The sequence below is a fragment of the Panthera onca genome, chromosome A1, assembly GCF_046562875.1.
Source record: "Panthera onca isolate mPanOnc1 chromosome A1, mPanOnc1 haplotype 2, whole genome shotgun sequence".
Taxonomy (NCBI): domain Eukaryota; kingdom Metazoa; phylum Chordata; class Mammalia; order Carnivora; family Felidae; genus Panthera; species Panthera onca.
Window position 1 is genome coordinate 149,026,447 of NC_138339.1, and position 22,804 is coordinate 149,049,250.

A 22,804-nucleotide genomic window follows, 5' to 3' on the forward strand; every position below is an offset into this window, starting at 1 on the left:
TGGATTTTTTCCTTAGGATTAGTTACAGAAGTAGAATTACTGAGTTAAAAGGTATCTAAGAGATCTTTCTAAAACTGACCAAGTTCCACCTTGTAGTAGTTGGGGTATCCAGAAAAATCAAAGGAGAGATAGATAGGTAGTTAGATAGATAGATGATATATAGAAAGATAGATGATAAATGACAGATAAATAGATGGACAGACAGATTTATTATAAAGAATTAGCTCACACGGGGAGCCTGGGTGCCTCAGTTGGTTGGGCATCCGACTCTTGATTTTAGCTCAGGTCATGATCTCATTGTTTGTGGGATCGAGCCCTGCGCCCAGGCACAGAGCCTGCTTGGGATTCTCTCTCTCCCTCTCTCTGCCCCTTTCCCGCTCTTGTGCGCACTTATGTGTGCATGCTCTCTCTATATATAAATACATAAACATTTAAAGAAAAGAATTAGCTCGCATAGTTTTGGAGGCTGAGAAGCCCCAAGATCTGCTGTGTGCAAGCAGGACACCCAGGAGAGCCAATGGTGTAAATTCCAATCCAAATGCAGAAGACAGGCAAAGAGCAAATTTTCCCCTCCTCCATCTTTTGTTTTCTTCTGGCCTCCAGCTGACTGGATGAGGCCCGCCCACATTGGGGAGGGCAATCTATATTACTCGGTCTACGGATTCCAGTGTGAATCTCATCCAGAAACACCCTCAGGTACACACCCAGAATAATGTTTGACCAGATACCTGGGCACCTTATGGCCTAGTCAAGTTGACGTATCAAATTGACCATGACATGGCTCCCTTAAATTCCTTCAATGCCCACCCCGCTCCCTTGCTCCCAGAGCCTGCAGTATAAACTTCAATCTCCTGGTCTGCCTTGTGGGGGTCTTTCACTGTCTGGCCTCTGCTGGCTTTTCCTGCCATTGCTCTCCACCCCTGATGTGCTGGATTTCTGCTCCCCACTCTTTGCTGAAATGTTCTCTTAGTGGTCCCATTGGTCAATAGTGAGGGTTCTGGCTCGTGCCTCAGGTCTGTTCATTTCCAGTTAATCTTCCCACCTCTCTGGTCTTGCCTGCAGGCCCAGGATTGGATGCCAAAGGAAGATGTTGTCAGGTGCCCTGCTCAGCCATGGGCAAGGGCACAGTTTTGGCTGAGAGGTATTTTGTGCATGTGTCAGGGTCTTCCTGAAGCATCTGTCTCCTGGCCCAGAGCCCCAGGGCTCCCACATGGGTCCTGGGGAGTGAAAATGGGGTCATTTTCACTGAAGGTGCTATGCCGCAGGATGTGAGCCTCACAGCATGCATATTGGTGACAACGGGCCGCATAATGGGGAAGGAGGTCTGAAGTCTTCTATTGCTGGGCATTATGCGTGACTTTGCCCAGTACAGGGCCCATGGAGGGGTGTGCGCAGTGAGGTAGGTGGAGGCAGCGGGAGGTTTTGCCTTGCACATGTATGAGATACTCCAGGTCACTCCTGAAACCCCAAGGGCACCAGGGGCCTATACTGTCCATAAAAGGAAGAGGCAGGAGTGGAAGAAAGACGTGTGTCACTGTGTCTGTGCTTGCAGCAAGCCTAGGCTGCTAGTTGGAGCTCCTCCGCCCCCTTGGGAGCTGAGCTCTGGAGGCCGATGGACTCTGGTAAGCCCAGGCCTCATCCCTGTGCGCCGATCGTCCTTGGGCAGAGTCTCTGTCACTTGCCAAATGGGATGGTGAAAGCACCCACCTGGGGGGTTTGTTAGGCTGTGTGTAAAGAGCCAGGCTTGGGGCTTGGCACTTTGACAGAAGCTTTTGAGTTTCTGGGTGAAATGAAGCTTCCAACTGAGGCACTCCCTGGCTGTGGTTCTTGACTGAGTTACTTGGCTTCTTGCTCCCTTGGCCCATCAGTGGGTGTGCCAGCACTAAGAGTTAGAGACTGGGGCATTGCTTGGGGGTACCCATTCTTTAAGAACCTCACGTGAGCCCTGCAGTGTGTGGGGAGGCCCGGGGTGGGGGGTGCAATGGCCTGAGGTCTGTTGGCTGCTTGAGAAGTTCAAAGGACCAGGGGCCATGCTGGCAGCCCAGGAAGGGAACAGGGGGTTTTCTGTGGGTTCCTCTGGGACAGCTTTGGCCACGCCTTTGAGAACCACTCTGGGGTCATATCTTGGGGTCCTGCCCTGGAGGGCTGCTGGGTGGGATAGCCAGGCTTCTGCAGAAGCCTATATGTGGCTAAGTTACTGGAATAAGTTGCTGGTCATGATGGAGACGCCCTCACCTCAGGAAATGTGGGGGGTTGGGGATAGTGGGATGCATCTTCAGTGATACAGTGACGTGGGGTCAGGGTTTTCAGCTCTCCCATGGATCCCCTGTGATTGATTCTGAATCTCAGCCAGGCCCAGGGGCCTCTGAAGCAAACCCCAGTCAGGGATATCTTCTTGTCCTCCCCCACTTTGCCCTCTCTGGAGGGCTCTGGGAAAAAGCACTAGAAAGAGACCATGGCTGTACCCTCTCCTTGGCCTCCTGGGCACCATGGGGCTGTTGGCTGCTGGCTGCCCCAAGGCCCAGATGCCTGCCTCGTGGACGAGCTGGGCAGCTTCAAACACTGGGCTGCATGTTGGGGGCCCGTGTCACCCACCTGGCACTGCGCCAAGCCTCACGGCCATCAGTCTTGGGTGCCACCTATGATGCTGACGCTCGATTCACAGGTGGAGGCCCCGCCCTTCAGAGCCCCTGTGGGCCATCTAACCCAACTGTAAGGACTGAGGCCAGGTCGGCAGGAGGACAGAAAGGGTCTCTATGGGGAAGGGCCATGAGTCCTGGAGGCAGCAAAGGAACCATCTGGGAGGCTGTAAGCAAGGCGCCATCCCTCTTGGGGTTCTGAGGTTGCACCTGGAGAAGGGCCACCACAATCCTCACCTTGGGGGCTGCCAGGCAGGTTTCTCAGAGAAAGCCTCCTCCTCGCTGCACTGGGGCCTCGACCCAGCAGGTTCAAGGGCCTATTGGATGAACCTGAGATACAAACACACTTGGCCTGAGCCTCCTCAGGCCCTGCGTTTTCTGTGGGGCTGGTCATGGACTTTTTCCTTCTCACCTGCCCAGCATGGGGTGAGCCCCAGCCTCTCCCTGCCATCCTCCCAACACCCACTCTGCACTGAGCCACTGAGGGGCTGGTGGGAGCAGGCATGAAGACAGAGCTGCATGTCAGGAATCCCTCCCCAGAGGCTGCATTCTGACTAGATTGACAAGGTGGGGAACAGCATGCACAAGGTCACAGAAAACAGGAAATGGAGTGTTTTTTGCCTTGGGACCACAAGCCTGGGGACAGAAGGGTCAGCCCACCCTCTACCTGCACCGACAAGCTTGATTTACCTCCTGTCTAACCGCTGGAGTTGCAACTGTGGTGCTGTTCTGCTTTCTCCAATGTCCTTTCCTCATGTTCCCTGCAGCCTGGTAGGGGAGAGGCTGCTGCCATTTCTGAACAGGAGAGAGCAAGGACTGAGCTGGGCCTTGGCTATGGGGAGGCATGGCTGTGGGGAGGCATTTGGGTGCCTAGGTTTGGAGAAGAAGCTGGAACCCTGGGCCCCGAGGCCTCTCCCAAAGCTTGGCATTCTGGGGTTTCCTCACAGGTCCCTGCACCAACTCACTCAGGAACCAGGAGATGGAGCTGGGTGATTGGCAAGGGCTGGGGTCCAGAGTGTTCTGTCTCCCCGTGGCTGGGGTAGGACACAACCTTCTCGGGTGGGCACTGGACCCTGAACAGGCCTCCCTGAGCTTCATGGGCACCAGCCCTGGACCTGCCATCATGTGTCTCAGAGACCACTAACTCCTGTGATGCTTGCTTCCTGCCTCTGATACAGGACTCAGTGTGATCAGAAGGCAGGGACAGTCCCTGCTGATGTCTGCATGTCCTGTCTAATGTTTCCCAAGAGATACCAGGGAGCGAGAGAGTGAGGGAGCAAGGTGCTTCTAGCCAGGGCTCCTTGAGGCCCCATCAGGGGCTGGATGTGGCATGAGGCAGGGTGGCAGCCTGAGCCTGGCTGCTGGCTGAAGCCCATCCCTGCTCTGTTCCCTGCACTACTTGCCCTCTCTGGGGTCTTGGATGAAAAGGGGGTGTGCTGGGCTGGGCAAAGAGCAGATCCTGCCCAACCCTAATGTTCTCATGCCTTCTGTGGCCTTGCTGACATCCGGGGTTTGCTGGGCAGAATTCCCCAGAGAGGAGGCACTTGGAAATGTTGTGGCATTGTCTCTGCCTGTCCCTCTCAGATGGGACCCAAGTCCATGCTACCAGGACAGCCAGGTCTGGGACTGAGCAGGGCCTGAGACTGGCCAGGGTGGGTCAATGAACTCCAACACACACCCCTCTCTGCCCAGCAGACCCTGACTGTGTGAAAGGTACACATCATACTCCCTGACTTCCTGGCTGGGTGACCTGGTCACATGCCAGGTGGGGGCTCAGCAGCTCCATGGCCCATCTGCTTCCTGGCACAGAAACGTGACTCAGTGTATGAGGGTCTGGGGCAGGGGGTGGGGTGGGGGCGCGGGTAATGGGAGGAGTCTCATGGTAGGTTCATCAACCCCATCTCACCCCCACCCTCCAACCCTCATAAAAGAAGTGTCTGGTCACATGTAGGGCTGTTGGGTGTCCATTCACCAGGCCCTGTCAGTGCAACATGGGGTCTACAGAGTGGAAATGGCCACCACATCCCCAGGCCCGAGCTGGGAAACTGCCCTTCATCCTGCCAAAAGTTTATGCCAGACCCACGAGTGAAAAGCACAGTGTGGACGTGGATATGCAGGGTGTATGAACATGTTTATACCAATTCTAGAGTTTACAATGTACTGTACATGTTGTCATTTTTGTGACTCAAATCTGTCCCATGACCTGTGTCACAGCTGTCACCGGAAAGCTATCCCCTGATACCAGCAGGATCCAGAAAGGGAGTGAATTGGGCTGCAGAAACCAGCCCATCTTGGGGCCAGGGGAGTGGGACAGGGTAGGGCCCATCAGCAGAATGGCAGGGGCCAGCGGCGTGGTGTCTGCTGGAGATGTAGAGGCTCCCAGGCCACCTGGTGACAGACTGGGGGTCAGCCCCTGTGGCACTCATCACCCAATGAGAGTGACACTGCAGTCACCCGGCCCTCTGGGGGTCGTGCCGTGTCCTTGCCGAGGTCACAGTAATGTGACCCCCACCATCCTGAAGGCAGGGCCCCTGAGGCATGTGCCACCCACATGTCAGGAGGCCCCTGGGCCTGCCGGGGCCGAAGTTCCACAAAAGGTGGAGGAAGGTCTCCTGTGCCGTGTGGTCGCTGGGGCGGGCGCCAGGCCGTGGGGTCACGGTTTGCAAAGCAGGGAAGCACCAACGCCTCCACTTTCTGCTGGGCCGGCTGAGGCAGGGCTGCGGAAGGCTTCTGCTGACTTCCTCCCCTCCTCCTCCTCCACCTCCTCCTCCTCCTGCTCAGAGCTTCTCACGTCTTCCCCAAAATAGAAGATCTGCAGATTTAAACATGCCCAGGGTGGTGATTATACTTCCCTCCAGCCAGTCCCTGCAAGGCAGGTGACTCCCACCCCAGAGGGGCTCTGTACAACCCTCTTGGCTTAGTCCTCAGAGCCCACTGCTGCAGGCTTGGTCTGACCTCCTCTGGGCCGTGTTAATAGGCTGAACGAGCAGGAGGTGGTGTCTCACTTTCTGGCATAAGAATATGGACTGGGGTTTCCTGGACCTGGACACACATCCTGACGGCCTGCAGGGCCAGCCTCCGGCCATGGCAGTGGGGGTGGGGGTGGGTTGCAATCCTAACCTCCCTCCCACCCAGTGCATGAGTCCCACCCCCACCCCTAAGAGCCTGGCCTGTCCTGCCCCCTCCCCACGGACCTGGGTATCCACAAAGCCCCTCGGCCCTGGCCTGGCCCCAAGCACCCACCTTCTCCCCCATGCCAATCTTTACTCCCGTCTTCACAGACTCACCTTAGAGATTTCCACCTCTCTTTTTCTGTTTGGTTCTCTGGGCTCTCACTTTCATAAGAAGCCAAATAAAGACCTGGTCAGAAAACGAGGTAAAATCACACAGTTATGGCCTATGATAATAGCCTGCCCTATACCCAGAGTCTGACCTGCTTTTTATTCTTAAATTAAACCTGTTGGGAGGTACACATGCAGTTGTATGTGCTAATTAATACAGAGAGGTCGGTGTACCCTTTCCCTAGTTTCTCCCAGTGGTCTGGGAGAAACCAATGGTCTCGCATTTGCAAAACTATAGCACAGGACCACCACCAGCATGTTGACGGTTTGCAGAACACCCTCATCACCACCAGAATCCCTCAGGCTGCCCTTTTAAGGCCCACCTGCTTCCCTTTCTTAATCCCTGGCCACCACTAATAGGTTCTCCATGTCCAGATTTTTGTCATTTCAAGAATGTGATATAGGGGCACCTGGGTGGCTCAGTCAGTTAAGCGTCCAACTCTGGATTTCCACTCAGGTAACGATCTTGTGGTTTGTGAGATCAAGCCCCATGTGGGGCGCTATGTTGACAGCACAGAGCCTGCTTGGGATTCTCTCTCCCTCTCTCCCTCTCTCTGCCCTTCTCTCACTCTTGCTGTCTCTGTGTCTCTCAAAATAAATACATAATTTTAAAAGAAGAATGTGATATAAATCGAATCAGTATGTAACATATGGGATGGTCTCTTTTCACTCTGAGTGATTCTCCGTGTTTCATCCAAGCTGTAGTATGAATCAATACTTAATTCCTTTTTCTTGCTGAAGACTATTCCGTGGCATGGATATACCACAGTGTGTTTAGCCACTCACCCACTGAAGTACACCTGCATTGCTTCCAGTGTTTCGCTAGAACTATTTATGCTGCTGTAATCATTGGAGTGCGGGTTTTTTGTGTGAACATGAGTATTCGTTTCTCTGGGATAAATAAATGCCCGAGAGCACATTTACTGAGTCAGACAGGCGGTGCAAATTTAGTTTTATAAGAAACCCTTTGTCTAGTTCTACATCCTGAAGATTTCCTGTTACTTTTATTCTTCCTAAAAGCTATACAGTTTTACATTTTATATTCGAGTCTGTGATTCATTCTGGGTTAATTTTTCATAAAAGGTGTAAGGATGAGGTCAAAGTTCATTTTTTGGCTTATGGATGTTCAGATGCCCCTGTTCCATTTGTTGCAAGGGCTCACTTTCCTCCGCTGAATTGCTTTTACACCATTCTCAAAAATCCCTGGGCACAGTGGGGTGTCTGGGTGGCTCAGTCAGTTGAGCGTCTGACTTCGGCTTGGGTCACGATCTTGTGGTTCATGAGTTGCAGCCCTGCATCTGGCTTGCTGCTGTCAGCTCAGAGCCCGCTTCGGATCTTCTGTCCCTCTTGCTCTCTACCTTTCCCCATGCACACGCTCTCTCTCTTAAAATTGAATAAACATTTAAAAAAAGTCACTGGGCATTTGTGTGGGTCTATTCTTGGGTTCTCTATTCTGTCCCATTGATCCACGTATCTGTCTTACCAATACCACACTGCCTTGATTATTGTAGCTGTATAATATCAGCTTTAATATTGGGTAGAGTAATCCCCCCCATTTTATTCTTCTTTTTCAAAATTGTTTCAGCTATTCTAGTTTCTATGGCTTCCCATGTACATTTCATTTAAAAAAAATTTTAAAAATATATATTTTTGAGAAAGAGACAAAGTGTGAGTGGGGGAGGAGCAGAGAGAGAGGGAAACAGAATCCAAAGCAGGCTCCAGGCTCTGAGCTGTCAGCACAGAGCCCAACATGGGGCTCGAACTCATGAACCATGAGATCATGACCTGAACTGAAGTTGGATGCTCAACTGACTGAGCCACCCAGGCTCACCCCCATATACAATTATCTTAGAATAATTGTATCTTTGTCTGCAAAAAAAAAAAAAAAAATACTGTCTTTTGATGGGAAAATCCTGGATTTTGATAGGAAATGCATTAAATCCGTACTTAAATTTGGGGAGAATTGGTATCATTGCTATGCTGAGTCTTCCAATTCATGCATGTCATGTCCCTCCATTTATTTAGACCTTCTCTGATTTCTTTCATTAGCATCGTGTAGATTTTGGCATGCAAATCTTGGATATGTTTTGTTAGATTTATACCTAAGTATTTAATGTTTTTGAGCGATTATATTGAGTGATGGTGTTGTATTTTTAATTTCAGTGTCCACATATTCATTGTTAGCACACAGAAATATGATAGATTTTTGTGTCTTTATCTTGTATTCTGCAACTTGTGCTGAACCCACTTAGTTCTAGGAGTTTTGGAGATTCTTTGGGATTTTTTACATTTTTTAATAAATAAGGACAGTGTTAATTCATCCTTTCTGATCTGTCTTTATTTTCTTTTCTTGCATTATTGCATGAACTAGATCTCCATTACTATCTTGAACAAAAGTGGTGAGAGTATATATCCTTGCCTTATTACTGATCTTAGTGAGAAAGCAGTCTTTCACCATTAAAAATGATGTTAGTGGAAAGGTTTTGGTAGGTGCAGTTTATCAGATTGATAAATTCCCCTCGATTCTTATTTTTCTGAGAGTTTTTCCCATGCATGGGTGTAGAAATCTGTCAAATGCATTTTCTGTGTCAGTTGATATAATCAAGTCATTTTTCTCTGTTAGTCTGTTAATATAGTAGATGACACTGATTGATTTTCAAATATTGAATAGTATCGTATCTCTGGAATAAACTCACTTGGTCATGATATCTAACTATTTTTCAATATTGCCAAATTCTATTTGCTAATATTTTGTTAAGGAATTTTTGCATCTATATTCACAAGGGATCTTGGTCTTTACTTTCTTTGTTTTACTACCTTTATCTGGTTTTGGTGTCAGGGTAATACTGGCTTCATAAAATGAACTGGGAAGTTCCATCCTCTTCTGTTTTTTTTTGTTTGTTTGTTTGTTTATTTATTTTTGGGAGAGAGAGAGAGAGAGAGAGAGACTTGAGCAGGCAAGGGGTAGAGAGAGGGAGACACAGAATCCTAAGCAGGCTCCAGGCTCCAAACTGTCAGCACAGAGCCCAACACAGGGCTCGAACCCATGCACTGTGAGATCATGACCTGAACTGAAGTTGGATGCTTAACTGACTGAGCCACCCAGGTGCCCTGTCCTCTTCTATTTTTTGAAAACGATTGTGTAGAATCCATATTAAGTCTTCCTTAAATGTTTAATAGAATTTTCTAGTGTAACTGTCTGAGCCTAGAGATTTCATTTTTGGGATGTTTTAAAATTACAAATGCAATTTCCTTAATGGTTATAGGGCTATTCAAATGATCTATTTTGTGGCAGTTTATGCTATTCAAGGAATTGGTCCATTTCGTCTAACTGGCCAAATTAATGGGTCTAGAGTTGTTCACAGTATTTTCTTATTAGCCTTTCAATGATGACAGAGACTATAGTGACATCTTCCATTTCATTCTAGATATTAGCATTTTCTGTCTTCTCTTTTTCTTTAAGAGGTTCTTTGCTGGAGGATGGCAATGTTACAGTTCTTTTCAAAGCACCAACTTCCTGTGGGTTACTTGAACAGTTTTTAGAATTCCATTTTGATTTATGTACAGTAAATTCCTGAAGGATATTTTCACTGGATATAGAATTCTGGGTTGGCAGCTATTTTCTTTCAGCACGTGAAAAATATGCCACTGCCTCTGGCCACCATGATTTCTGATGAGTACTCTAGTCATCCAAATTGTTTTGCCCTTATAGGTAAAGTGTCATTTCTTTCTCAGTGTTTTCAAAATTTGTGTCTTTTTATTTGGTGCTCAGAAATGTGACTATGATGTATCTTGGTATGGGTTTTTTTGGGTTGATCCTTTTTGGAATTCACTTGGCTTCTTGAATCTGTAGGTTTCTATCTTTTCCAAATCTGGGAACTTTCCAGCTATTACTTCTTGGATTATTTTTTCAACCCTGTCCATTTTGTCCCCTTCCTTCCCAGACTCTGATGACAAGAGTGTTAGATCTTTTGTTATAGTCCCACAGGTCCCTGACACTCTGTTGTTCAGATTGTTTAATTTCTATTGTTCCATCTTCCAGCTCATCAATTCTTTGCTTTGTCTTTTCCATTCTGCTGTTGAGACCATCTACTCAGTTTTTTATTTTAGTTATTGTATTTTTCAATTCTATAATTTCTACTTGGCTCCTTTTTATATCTTCTGTTTCTTTGCTGATACTTTCTATACTGTCACCTGTTTCAGGGAGCCTCAAGGCTGGCTGTATTGCTAGGCAGGTCTTGCCAGAGGAAGCCTGGAGCTTAGTGCTAGTCAGGATTCTGTCAGAGGCTGTGACTAACCCAGTTGGGGCTCAATACATCTTAGGTCCCTTCTCTTGCTTTCTTCAGTTATTATTATTATTGTTTTTTTTGGTGGGGGGAAGGAGAGGATGAAACAAGGGTCACTGGAAGGAGCTCCTTTCTTTTTTGATTTGTTTTTTAAAGTTTATGTATTTATTTTCAGAGAGAGAGAGAGAGAGATAAATAGAGAGACAGAGTGAGAGTGAGCAAGAGAGAGAGAGAGACAGAGTGCAAGTGGGGGAAGGCAAGAGAGAGGGAAAGAGAGAGAGAGAGAGAGGGAGAATCCTAAGCAGGCTCCATGCTGTCAGTGCAGAGCCCAACACAGGGCTCAATCCCATGAACCGTGAGATCATTACCTGAGCTGAAATCCAGAGTTGGATGCTTAACTGACTGAGTCACCCAGGTGCCTTGGAAGGTGCTCCTTTCTAAGGGCACTTCAGAAGGGCTAAGTTTTTTTGCTGTATGTTCATGGCTAAATCACTGCCTCACACACAGCACGTTCTCTAGAGATACCATTGGCTGAAGGAGTGAATGAAATGCCCTTCTCTTGGGACACTTGGGTGGCTTAGTCGGTTAAGCGTCCAACTCTTGATTTCAGCTCAGGTCATGATCTCACAGTTATGAGATGGAGCCCCACAATGGGCTTTACACTGGGCATGGAGCCTACTTAAGATTCTCTCTCCCTCTGCCCCTCCCTTGTTCATGCTCTCTCTCAAAAAAAAAAAAAAAAAAAAAAAAAGAGAGAGAGAAAGAGAGAGAGAAGAGAAATGCCCTTCTCTCACTCCTCTCCCTGCCCCCAGGCTCTCCCACCCCTTTCCTAATACGCTTTTGACACATTACTGCACAAGTTCTATTGGTTAATGACAACAGTTATCATAGTAACTAGTAGGTTAAATAATGGCCCCCAGAGATATCCAGATCCTACTCCCCGGGACATGTGAATATGTTAGCTTCTGTGGCCAAAAGGGACTCAGCAGATAAGATTAAGTTAAGGATGTGGAGATGGGGGGATTATCCTGGATTATCCAGCAGGGCCCTAAATGACACTGCAAGTGTCCTTCTAAGAGCGAGACAGAGGAGACTTGACCACAAGAGAGAAGATGATGTGATGGTGGAAGCAGAGGTTCAAATGATGTGCTTTGAAGATGGAGGAAGGGGGTCATGTGCCAAGGAATATGGGTGGCCACTAGAAGTCATAACAGGACAGGGAACAGTCTTCCCCTCAGAGCCTCCAGAAATAACCAGCTCTGTTGACACTATGATTTCAGCCCAGTGGAACTGACTTTGGACTCTAAGAGAATAAATCAGTGTTGCTTTGAGCCACTTAGATGCAGCAGGTGAGGCTTAGAGAGGGTGAAGCACCTGCCTAGAGTCACACAGCTTGCTGGGGTGGGAACAGCCCAGGCTGGCTTATCCATCAGGCTGCTGAACTTCTTGTTGCAGGTAGGGATTACTGTTTCAGGTGAACACTCCCCTCCCCCCAACCCACCCCCAAAAGTTAATGGCTCCAAAACATAACATATAAAATGGCAAACTTGAAAGTATTAACAATTAAAAGCAAAATCATTAAAAACTCCTTTCTCCTAAGTTTTTGTTTTTGGCAGAACATGTTCTCCCAGGCACGGGTGTGGGTCCCGTTATAAAATGCTTGCTGTGGGGACGCCTGGGTGGCTCAGTTGGTTTAGCGTCTGACTTCAGCTCAGGTAATGATCTTGTGGTTTGTGGGTTCAAGCCCCGCATTGGGCTCTGTACTGACAGCTCAGAGCCTGGAACCTACTTCGGATTCTCTCTCTCTCTCTCTCTCTGCCCCTCCCCTGCTCACGCTCTGTCTCTCTATCTCTCAAAAATAAATAAACATTGGGGCGCCTGGGTGGCTCAGTTGGTTGAGCGGCCGACTTCGGCTCAGGTTATGATCTCGCGGTCCTTGAGTTCGAGCCCCGCATCGGGCTCTGTGCTGACAGCTCGGAGCCCGGAGCCTGTTTCAGATTCTGTGTCTCCCTCTCTCTCTGACCCTCCCCCGTTCATGCTCTGTCTCTCTGTCTCAAAAATAAATAAATGTTAAAAAAAAATTAAAAAAAAATAAATAAACATTAAAAAAATTTTTTAAATGCTTGTTGTGCTCAGTGGGGACCTCCTGGGGTAGGTTGAGGGTCTTGGATCCAGGAAGCAGCTGACCATGGGGCCACATTGCCTCCCCTGAGATGATCAACTCAGGACCAAATGGCCACTTGCTTCCAGCACTTTCTCTTCCTGGAGTATGCTTGCTTAGAAAATTCACAAGCAAATTTGTCATATTTGATAAATGATCAGATGGGAATGCTGATTTACTGGAGGGCACAGACATTAATGGCACTCTGGAGAAAAGATGCCTCATCACACACACACACACACACACACACACACACACACAGGCATGCACGCACTCACACAAACATGCACACACCCCCAGCTGTGGAAAGACCCATGGGGAGCCCAGGGCTCTGCCTTCCCTATGTGAGCACGGGGAGGGTAGTTCTCACCATCTTGCTTATTTTACCAATGAGGAAAGTGTGTGGGACCGATGGTTTCAATTTATGATGTCCAGCAGCAACCATACTGTGTCCAAGGGGAAGCCTGGCCCTGGGGACCCTGGAGGTCCCCAGCCTGCAGCTCCTCAGGCCCTGACTGGTGCTCAGCCTTCTCTGCTCCCTTTCACATCCAGCAAACATGGGCATGATGCATCCTGCTCGCAGCAGGGGCCCCATATGGAGATGTGACTAGGAGACCACCCCAGAGTCCCAGAGCTGGGGGTGACAGAGGCCATAGGGTCACCTTACCATCCTCGCTGAAGATGGGGGCGGTGTGCAGGTAGTGGGTGATGCTGGGGTCTTGCTCAAAGGGACATTCCACTTGTTTCCACGTGATGAACTCTCCAACCTGCTTGGCCAGCTCCAGAAATTTCTGCCAGGGTCATTGAAACACAAATGGGAGCCCCTTACCCTGCCTCCACGCCTCAGTGCCTGGAGGTCACCTGTGAGAGCGGGCCAGTCTCACTCATCTGTCCCTGGGGGCCCACTCCTGGGCAGGGCAAGGCAGAGCACTGGGCAGTAAATGACAGACCCCCCATTAGGAAACCTGGGTGTTCGCCACATCTCTTCATTCCCTCTGTGGAATCTGGGGAGAGAGAGCATCTAGGGCCAGGTCATCGGCAGGCAGCACATCCAGCGAGAGGCGAGTATTACTCTAGTTTCATTCTTTTTCATGATTATCCCTGAGTTTGTTTATCTAGAGAATGATGCAAATAAATTTAAATAAATGTATTTAAGGAAGATTTAAGTGGATCCACTTAAAGCAGAATTTTATTTAAGTAAAATTTAAATACATTTATTTAAATTAAAAAAAAATCTGTGCTGACTTAAAGAAGGCTTTTAAATAAACTGCCAGCATAAAGTCATGACCGGGTGGGAACGACCCTCTATGGCATCTTTCATCAGTCCTGGTGGCTGGCTCCAGCCCCCACTGCCCCTGCCCCAAATCTGGGGCCTCAGAAGCACTTTACAGTCTTGCCTTTCCTCCCTCGGTCTCAGGTCTGAGGACCAGTTTAAGAAGAGTGCAATACAGGGCTTTCCACAGCTGGTATGTGTGGGGTCTTCTGGAAAGTGTGATCTTGGGCTCCCGGGCCCCTCTGTTAATTTAACCCAAGGCCAGCCTCCTCCATGTCACTTCCAGTCCAGACTGTCCTGGGGATGCGGCGCCCAGGCTCCCTGCTGGACTGGACTTCTCCCTGCTACACAGGTTCTCAGGGCTAACCAGGCCAGCAGGCAGCACAGGAAAGTCTGCCGGGGAGTCTGTGTGAGGCCCCAGAGCAGAGGCAGCTCCAGGCCAGAGGGCCCAGGAGTTGGGTGGGGGACCCACCAGCAGGGGATGCTGTCCCCACAGAGCCCTTGGTGGGCTCTGTGCCAAAGCCCTGTTTTAGAGAGGGAGAGACTGGGGCTCAGATAGCGCAGGGGCCAGCCCAGGACTGACTGTCCCTTGGTGTTGGAGGCTGGGTGGGGCCAGCACGAGTGTGGGCCAGCCTTCCTAGGGAGAAGAGTCTCCTCCTTCTTGCAGATTCGGGGGTTGTCACTGCTGCATGGCTGGCTTTGTCTATCTGACTCAGTGACCACTTGCTGTCACTGCCCAGGGCTCTCAGGGCTCCTGGGCCTCAGCTCCCACCATGCCTAGCCCACCAGCCACTCCAAGATATGTGTGCTGGGTGGTCCCATGTGTGTGTGTGGGGGGGTCAGCCTGCCTTTGCTTCTAAGGAGCTCAGGGACTGGAGAGCTGTGACCAAGGAATGCCCAGTCCACTGAGTATGGGCTGGGCCACCCTCTGTCTGGGAGGTCAAGGGGAGCTTCCTGGAGGAGGGGGACACTTGAGCTGATGGCAGTGAGTGTCTGCAGAGGGAGTAGAAATCTTTCCTTCTCTGCCCACACTGCTTGCCCACCTCCTCCTGTGCTCAGGGAGGCCTTCCCTGACACATGCCCTGTGCCCTGTGCGGGTCACAGCATCTCACCCATTGTCACTGTGGGTCCGTGGGGCTTTCTCACAGCCTTGTGCTCTTCGAGGGCTGAAAATGAGTCTGCCTCACCTGTGGCGGGCAGTGGGGGATCAGTGCCTGCATGAGCCTCAGTCTCCTGTGGAAGGGGTGGGGTGGGGAGACCCTGATAATCCCACCGTGATGTCTTGTGAACCGTCCCCAATTCGTCTGGTGCCCCTGCCCTGGGGGCTTTGATTGTCGGGGGCCCCTGGACTCTACCTCAAAGTTGACATGTCCATTGGGGAGGCGGTTGGCACAGCCCTCGTTCAGGAAGTAGATGTCTTTGATGAGCAGGCTGAAGAAGGGAATGACGATCTGGAAGAGAGAGGGTACAGGTCAGCCCTCAGTCGGCAGGAAGCACAGGCCCCTTTACCCTAGCACCAGACTCTTTCTTCCCAGGCCCCATCAGACTCCAGTGCTGACTGAGCACCTACTGTATACGGCACCCCCCCCCCCCCCACACACACCGCCTCCCCGTGTTGGGGCTGAATGAAAGATGCATGGTCCTCATGCCTTTTGAACATTTCTTCCACTCTCCGCGGGGAGAGGCTGGTGTCAGTTCCCCTCGACCCTCCACCATCCAGGGATCTGCAGACCACCTGGTTCAAGTGTGCCAGGAGGACTTCAGGTGCATGCAGAGCCCACCATGAGATATGTATGGAAAGTGAGTCACCTGTTGTGAAATTCTGCAGCCTACTTTTTAAAATATATATTTCATGATTTGTCATTTTATGCCTTTCTTGATGCCTGAAGGAACAGACTTTGGAGCCTGGCCTGAGTAGGGCGGGGGTCTCTGCGTATCACTGCCTGGATGTCTCATTTCTCCCTTCCTGCTCTGCACATGCCAACTCCTGGCCCCTAGGGAAGGGACACCCACTGCTGACAGCTCTGGCGACCCGAGGGGAGCTGGCTGGGTGCACGCTGCTGCGGTGGGTTGGACTGTGTCCCCCCAAAAGATACATTTGAGTCCTAAACCCTGGTGCCTGTGAATGGGACCTAATTTGGAGATAGTCTTTGCAGATGGAATCGGGTTAAGAGGAGGTCATACCGGATAGAATGAGCTCTCCTCTAGTGACTGACGTCCTTGTGAAAAGAGGGAAATTTGGACACACACAGGAAGGATAGCCATGTGAAGACAGAGGCAGAGATGGGAGTGATTTGGCCACTGGCCAAGGAACACCCAGGGCCATCAGAAGCTGGGAAAGGCAAAGAAGGATGCCCCCTTTGGAGGAAGCACGACCCAGACAGACTACCTTGATTTTGGCATGTGGCCTCTAGAATGGGGAGACAATACATTTCTGTTCTTTTCTTTTTATAATTTTTTAATGTTTATAAATTTATATATAACATTTATAAATGTTTATGTTTTTGAGAAAGAGAGACAGACCGTGAGTGGGGAAGGTACAGAGACAGGCGGAGACAGAATCCGAAGCAGGCTCCAGGCTCTGAGCTGTCAGCACAGAGGCCAACGCGGGGCTGGAACTCATGAGCCGTGAGATCCTGACCTGAACCGAAGTTGGACACCCAACCAACTAAGCCACTCAGGTGCCCCTGTTCTTTTTTCATTTTTAAGTAGGCTTCACACCCAGTGCGGAGCCCAACACAAGGGCTTGAACTCATGACCCCAAAATCAAGACCTGAGCTGACATCAAGTCAGATGCTGAACCGACTGCACCACCCAGGCGCCCCAACATTTCTGTTGTTCTAAGCCAGTTCCTAGGGAACTAACACGCCTGCTGTGCCCTCAGGCTCCAGAGCTGGGCATGTGCTGCCAGTCCGGCCAGGAGTGGCCTTCAGCCCATCACCCTTGGGACCAGGCGCCAGGGCCTGACATTTCTGGCTAACCCCTTATCTAAGTTGATAAAGGCTTTGAGATCAGGACCTGGGTATGACCACTCTGCACAGTACGGATGCATGGATGGCTCAGTGGGTCAAGGAAGATGGGAAACTGAGGCCCACACAGTGGCAGGGCCTGGCCCAAGGTCACCCAGTGAGTGAATGCTGAGGCTGGGACCAGAGCCAGATTTAGCAGGGAGATGAATTGCCTGGTTTGTCCAGGGCTGAGGGGTTACATGAGATACAGTTTCAGTGCTAAAAGTGGAGCCATCCCAGGGAAACTGGGACAAACTGGTCACCTTAGATTTATGTCAACTCCTCAGACATTTGCTCAGGTCTTCACTGTGCTAGGTGCTGGGGCTTGGAGAAGAGTGAGGGTATGTCAGACACATCCAGTGTAGTGGAGCCTTTTCCCTGAAGTCTTTGCTATCTATAGGCTGGGTTTAATTCCCATTTGGGCCCCTAAAGAGCCCTCCACTCATGCCCTGTCACAGGGGCATTGGTGGCCGGCCTGAGTGCTCCATTGTGCCAAGCTATACATGCATGGGGATCGAGTTTCATCTCAGCAAGTTCCGAGATGCAGGGTTCTATTACCCTAACTTACAGACAAGGAAGTCGAGACCCAGAGAGGTTAAGCAACTCACACAAGCTCACAAGCAGTAAGTAGCTCAGGAAGGACTAGCCCCTGTCCTGCCTGCTTTCTCACTGTGCCAGGAGGGAGAGCAGTCTCTGTGCATCTCCCTATGCCCACCACAGTGCTGAGCCCCAGGCCCAGGGTTGGGGCATGATGGCTGCGTTGGGTTGTAATGTGCCTGAAATGTTCCAGGACAGGGAGGGGATTAAGGGCAGTGGTCCTCAGGGACTCAGTGCAGGCTTCCTAGAGGGTGGACATTGGAACTGGTCCTCAAAGAGGCAGCATTTTCTGAGAACTTCTCACCATTTCTGCCTGCCCACATGGGCTCAGACTACCATCCTATCAGGCTTTAGCATCCTGGCCGGTCTTCCTGCCCCCATGGGTTGACTGTAACCCACTGATGTTGTTTTCTGGAGCTAAGCGGTGGCATCAGGGGGTCAGCCAAAGAATCCTGTGTGGAGTGGGCCCCATCACAGAGATGGGGAGAAAGAGGGGCAGATAGGAACTAGCTATAGATAAGAAGAAAGCATAGAATGCCATGACCACTGAGACCTCCTGGCCTCAAAATTTCAGCTGTAGCAGTGAGGAACTGCGAGAGCATCAGCAAATATTCTTCCTTCCTTCCTTCCTTCCTTCCTTCCTTCCTTCTATCTGTCCCTCCATCCATCCAACCAACCATTCATCCATCCATCTTCCAGTCTTCTATCCATTTATGAAGCACCTTCTGTGGGCCCAGCCGATGATCCATATCTCTTTGGACGTTAGAGGAGAATGCAGAAAAATGAAAGGCACAGCTCTGTAAATCACCCACCTCGAGCCCCTGTACCCCAGAGCTGGAAGGGGGCTCAGCGTGCAGGAATGGGACATCACAGTCCACCCCACAGCCACCTGGTGATCACGGATGGAAGAAAAATAATGCAGAGTGCCAGTGCCATAATTGACATCTTGGACCAAAGGTGGCAGCCAACTCTATCTGCCCCCACTCCACAGTCCCACTCCTGGGCCACAGGCGAGGACCTCTGTGACTGCCACACAGCACCTGCGCTCTGGGAATAGGACGAGGCCTGGTGGTGCGCTGGAGAGGCTGACTCCTGGTTTTGCCACCTACTTGCTGTGAGACTGGACAAGTGAGGTCTCCTCTCTGAGACTCAGTCTTCTAATCTGGGAAATGGCACTGCTAGAATCCACCTGGTAAGTAGTCATCAGAATTGAATGGAAGGGAGAGACAGAGTCAAGTAGTCCTCACGTGGTAAGTGTTCAGTGAAGCAAGGTCTCTGTCCCTGCCACTCTGGTTTTGCAGCTTCCTGGCTCCTGGGGGACAGGCTCACTTGCCCGGGATTTTGAGGTTCTGTCTCACTGAATGCTGCTCCCTGGCATCAGCCCTCCTCAGACCCAGAGCTGCTGAAGGGCTCACAGCCTGAATAGGAAAGGCCAGCTGGATAGGACATAGCCATCAGTGGGGCCAGGGTCTGTGAACACCCACCCTGGGAGGGCCGGCTGGGTGGCACAAATGTGCAGGTCTTGGCCTGCTCCCCAGACTTAAACCTTGGTAGCCATCTCATCTAATTCCACAGGGACTTTGAATTTCAAGAACAGCAACTTGTTCTCAAACTGGAAACAGACCTCCACAAACACGGCAGAGACTTAATTCTGCCAATATTCCTGCCAGGAGATCAGGCAGAAAAGGTCTTGGTGTTTCTTCCCCATGGATATGATAACTCTAATCATCGGGCTGGTGACAGGTTTTAAGCCAGAGGTTCCCCGCAATCCCAGGGCCCAGTTTCTTGTATTGGAGGCCACCAGGAGAATTTGGGAGACAAATACAATTGATCAGGGTCAGCGAGGCCCCCAAATGCAAATGTATAAGAACAGAGCCTGTGAAAAGGCAGTTCTAGTGAGCGAGAAGCTTGGTTCAGTCATTGCCAAAACCGTGAATGTGATCTGAAGCTATATCAATGAAGGTATTGCGTTTAGAGTAAGGAGGTGTAAGACCCTATGTACTTGTAAACAATTTGATCTGAAACAGAAGGGACTCTGACAAGTCACACTGTTCAGGGACCAAAGAGATCCAAGTGGGGAGTGGACTGGAGACCGCGTATGGCGGGGCAGACCTGGGTTGTTGACTTAGGAGGGAGGGGAAGGGGACCCGGGGGCGCCGAAGGACTGGTGGGTAGAAGAGGGAGCAGCCTCATTCTGCCTGGTCCTCCAGAGAGGACAACCCCAGCCCCATAAGGGAACACTTCCTACCAGCTAGAGCTGCATGAGCATGGGCTGATCTGTTCTGTAAGGTGGTGAGTTGCCCAAATTGGAGGCAAAGAAGGAACATGGCTGCCTATACAGATGCTGTAGAAGGGCAGGGGTTTGGACCCAGTGACGTTGGAGTTGGCATAGAGGCTCTCTGATACAGCCCATCTAGGCCAAGGTAGGGAGTAGGAAGGAGTAGGGAGGAGCTCTCAAGGCCAGGCAAGCCTCTGACCTACCTTCTCCCGGCTGCTGTGGGCAGTCAGGGAGCGGTGGGCTGCCCCCCGCAGGGCTGTCCTGTAGTTGCAGAAATTCCCTGTCGGGTCCATCTGGTGCTGGAAGGAGACAGGGAAGCATGTGGGGGAGCTGCATCCCAGGGTCGGCCAGTTCCAGCAGGCAGCCCGGCAGCCTTGCTTACCTCAAGGATGAAAAACTTGGCTGTCTTCACTTTGGCCCAGGTCTTCTTCAGCCTGGAGACAGGGCTCATGTTCATGCCGGCTGGAAGAGGGAGGATCGAGCTAGGGGAGCGTCTCTGGGCTGCACAGTCTGCTTAATTCCCTAGGGCGGGAGGCCTGGGGGGTGGCCCCAGCTGGCCGCCTGAACCAAGGTTGAGGCCTCTGCAGACGGCCTGATGGTGGTGTATGGGTGCTGGGGACACTGTGTCTGGGCGAACCGGCCCATGTGTGCAGGCCCCTGTCCCAGTACCCGCCAAACTGGCCCCACACCATGACCAGGGTCTGCTTTGGGCCCCTGCTGTCCCTGGTTCTGGGGACACACTGTCCAGCCCTCACCAAACACCCTGGCAAGGAAGGCCTCAAAGCGGGGGGGGGGGGGTCAAGTCTCCAGGACCTCTGGGGCAGGGGAGTATGGGCTCAGCAGCACCAACCTTGCTCAGAGGAGGGCCCTGGTTTCCCCCCCCCCGCACCCCACCCCTGGCCTGTCTGCAAGTGCCTCTGGGGGCGCTCCCACGGGGCCCGGGCTGGCTGGCCTACTCACAGATAATGGCCATCAGAGAGTTGAAGTTGCCAATGTTGAAGCATTCACGGGCCACGTCAATGAAGAACTCCACCACCTGGGCCCTCTGCTTCTTCTTGGCCGGCTGGGGACAAGGCACCTGAGCCTTAGTGGTGACACGGCCCCACCCCGTCACTAGGCCAGTCCCTCATCAACATTCTCTCAACCCAGTTCACGGTGGAGCCGCTTGATGCTGGGTAGTCTGCAGCCAGAGAGTTCAGGGTCTCTGCGCGTCCTCGGCAGAGCCCGTAGAGCCCACCACCATGACGGGCTGTGGGGGAGGGGGTCTGACGGGACTCCACGGGGCATCCAGAGTGCTGAGGGGCTCTCCCTCCAAGACACAGCTCCTCCCTCCAGGCCCAGCTCCAGCATCCTCCATGGCTCCCTCGCCCGTCCCCCGTGCATCAAGCTTGCTCTCCCCACACTGGGGCTGCACGGACCCCGGCCCTGTCCCCAGAGTGGCCCCCTCCACTGCTTCCTGTTGAATGACTGCATGACTTCACCTCCAGCTTGTGGCCAAGTGCTTGGGACCCTGACTTCTCTGATGGCTCCAAACAATGTTATCCCCTGGGCCGTCCTAGACTGAGGCACTGCCTGACTCCTGGGAGGGCTCAGTCCAGCTTTGCCTATGTAAAAACTGCCACCTGAGCTGCCAGGCCAGTAATGCAAATGCAGGAAGCAGGTGGGGCCCGTGGAACCCTACCCTGTGTTCTTTCCATATGGATTTTGCCGGCTTGCTCTTACATGCAGCAGTGGTCTTTACTGCCACAAGGAAGCATGAGACGTGCTGCCCAAACCCCGTTCAGAAAGCCTCCCACCCGAGGTCCTTCCTGTCCCTATCGGGGTGTCTGTACAGTGGTGGAGATGGCTGAGCCTGGCGGGGATGGAGGCCAGGCATTTCAGCCTGCTGTGGGTGCCCAACAGGAAGCACTCCCAAGGCTGAGGCATCGCAGACCAGCTTCTCCTTCTGAGCAGGCCTGCCTCTGCCCTTTTCTCTGCCCCTTACCCCAGTTTCCATCTCAGCATTTGCTTCCAGAGAGCCCCACCTGGCACCTGTGTTGCCTTTAGTCTTTCCTTCCCTGACACAAGTGGCCCCAGGGCCTTACCTGATGGTGACAGGGGGCTTGGAGGAGGTTCCTCCGCTCTAAGAAAGAGAAGAGGGTGGGTAGGGTCTGGCCCTGAGGGACCGTGACTTGGTGACAAGGGCACCTGGCTCAGTATTGATGTCTTCCTGCCTTCTGGGAGAAGCTGGAGACCTGGGCTTTGCATATACAATCTCCCAGTTCTTAAAAGGTTGGGGCATTTCTATTCTAAATGCTGAGAGAGCCAAACACAGTGTGGCAGCAGGGCAGGCCACGCCACCCAAGGCAGATAGGAAGAGATGGGGGCGGGACCACTTGGCAGATCTGACTCTTTCAGCAAGCCATCTCTGACACTCTCTGTCAGAGTCCAGTGGATCCGTGCCAGGCTCCATCCAGAGAGAAATGTCACGGTAGGCAAGCTGGGTGGTGACACCTGGTGTCCCAGAGAGGTGCCCAGCTTGGTCCCGGGCTTGGACACGGACAAGCTCAAGAGGCCCTTCTGGTTCCCTCCCAGGTGGGCTCCCCCAACCCCCACCACCTTTGGCTAAGCCAGGTCATACCCCCCGGCTTTCTACGTACCATGCAGATCTCAGTAGCCACGAGGTAGCACAATCTGTTGAACCATTTCACATAAGCCTCCAGATTGTTGGTCTTGTCACTGAAACAAGGCTGGGAAAGACACAAGGATCATACTCAGTCTTTCTGTCAATAACTTTTGGAACATGGAGTCAGTTCATTGATCATTATTGTAGATGATCTGGAAACCGTTGAAACCTCAAAATCATCCACAAATACCAATGGTTTGAAGTGTATCCTTCCAGTCTTTTTTCTATATACTCGAAGATGTAAGTTAATATGATATATATATATATATATATATATATATATATATATATGTATATGCATAGCTCCCCCACATCTGATTGTCATTTTTCATGGATTCTGTCTTTGTGAATCTGTCTGCTTCCTAAAAACGTATTTGTGGCCCCAAATCGCTACTCATGTCACTGTCACTTGCTGTCATTCATGGATATGTGCAGAGTGGCAAAAAATTTGAGTCACGTGGGGTGCCTAGGTGGCTCAGTCAGTTAAGCACCCGACTTTGGCTCAGGTCACAATCTCACGGTTCATGGGTTCGAGCTCCACATTGGGCTTGGTGCT

At 51.2% G+C, this 22,804-nt stretch overlaps 1 protein-coding gene across 1 annotated transcript in view; it reads right to left on the reverse strand.

Annotated features, from left to right (window-relative positions):
• Positions 1-4,751: 4,751 nt before the first annotated feature.
• RASGEF1C (RasGEF domain family member 1C) overlaps positions 4,752-22,804 on the reverse strand; it is an 88,970-nt gene continuing 70,917 nt past the window's right edge. The window contains exons 7-14 of the mRNA XM_060636432.3: positions 22,223-22,312; positions 20,544-20,646; positions 19,966-20,045; positions 19,787-19,882; positions 15,056-15,151; positions 13,095-13,218; positions 5,927-5,999; positions 4,752-5,451 (exon numbers count right to left, since the gene is read on the reverse strand). Coding sequence (XP_060492415.1) covers positions 5,427-5,451; positions 5,927-5,999; positions 13,095-13,218; positions 15,056-15,151; positions 19,787-19,882; positions 19,966-20,045; positions 20,544-20,646; positions 22,223-22,312 — 687 coding nt within the window. The 3' untranslated portion in view covers positions 4,752-5,426. The remainder of the gene's footprint in view (positions 5,452-5,926; positions 6,000-13,094; positions 13,219-15,055; positions 15,152-19,786; positions 19,883-19,965; positions 20,046-20,543; positions 20,647-22,222; positions 22,313-22,804) is intronic.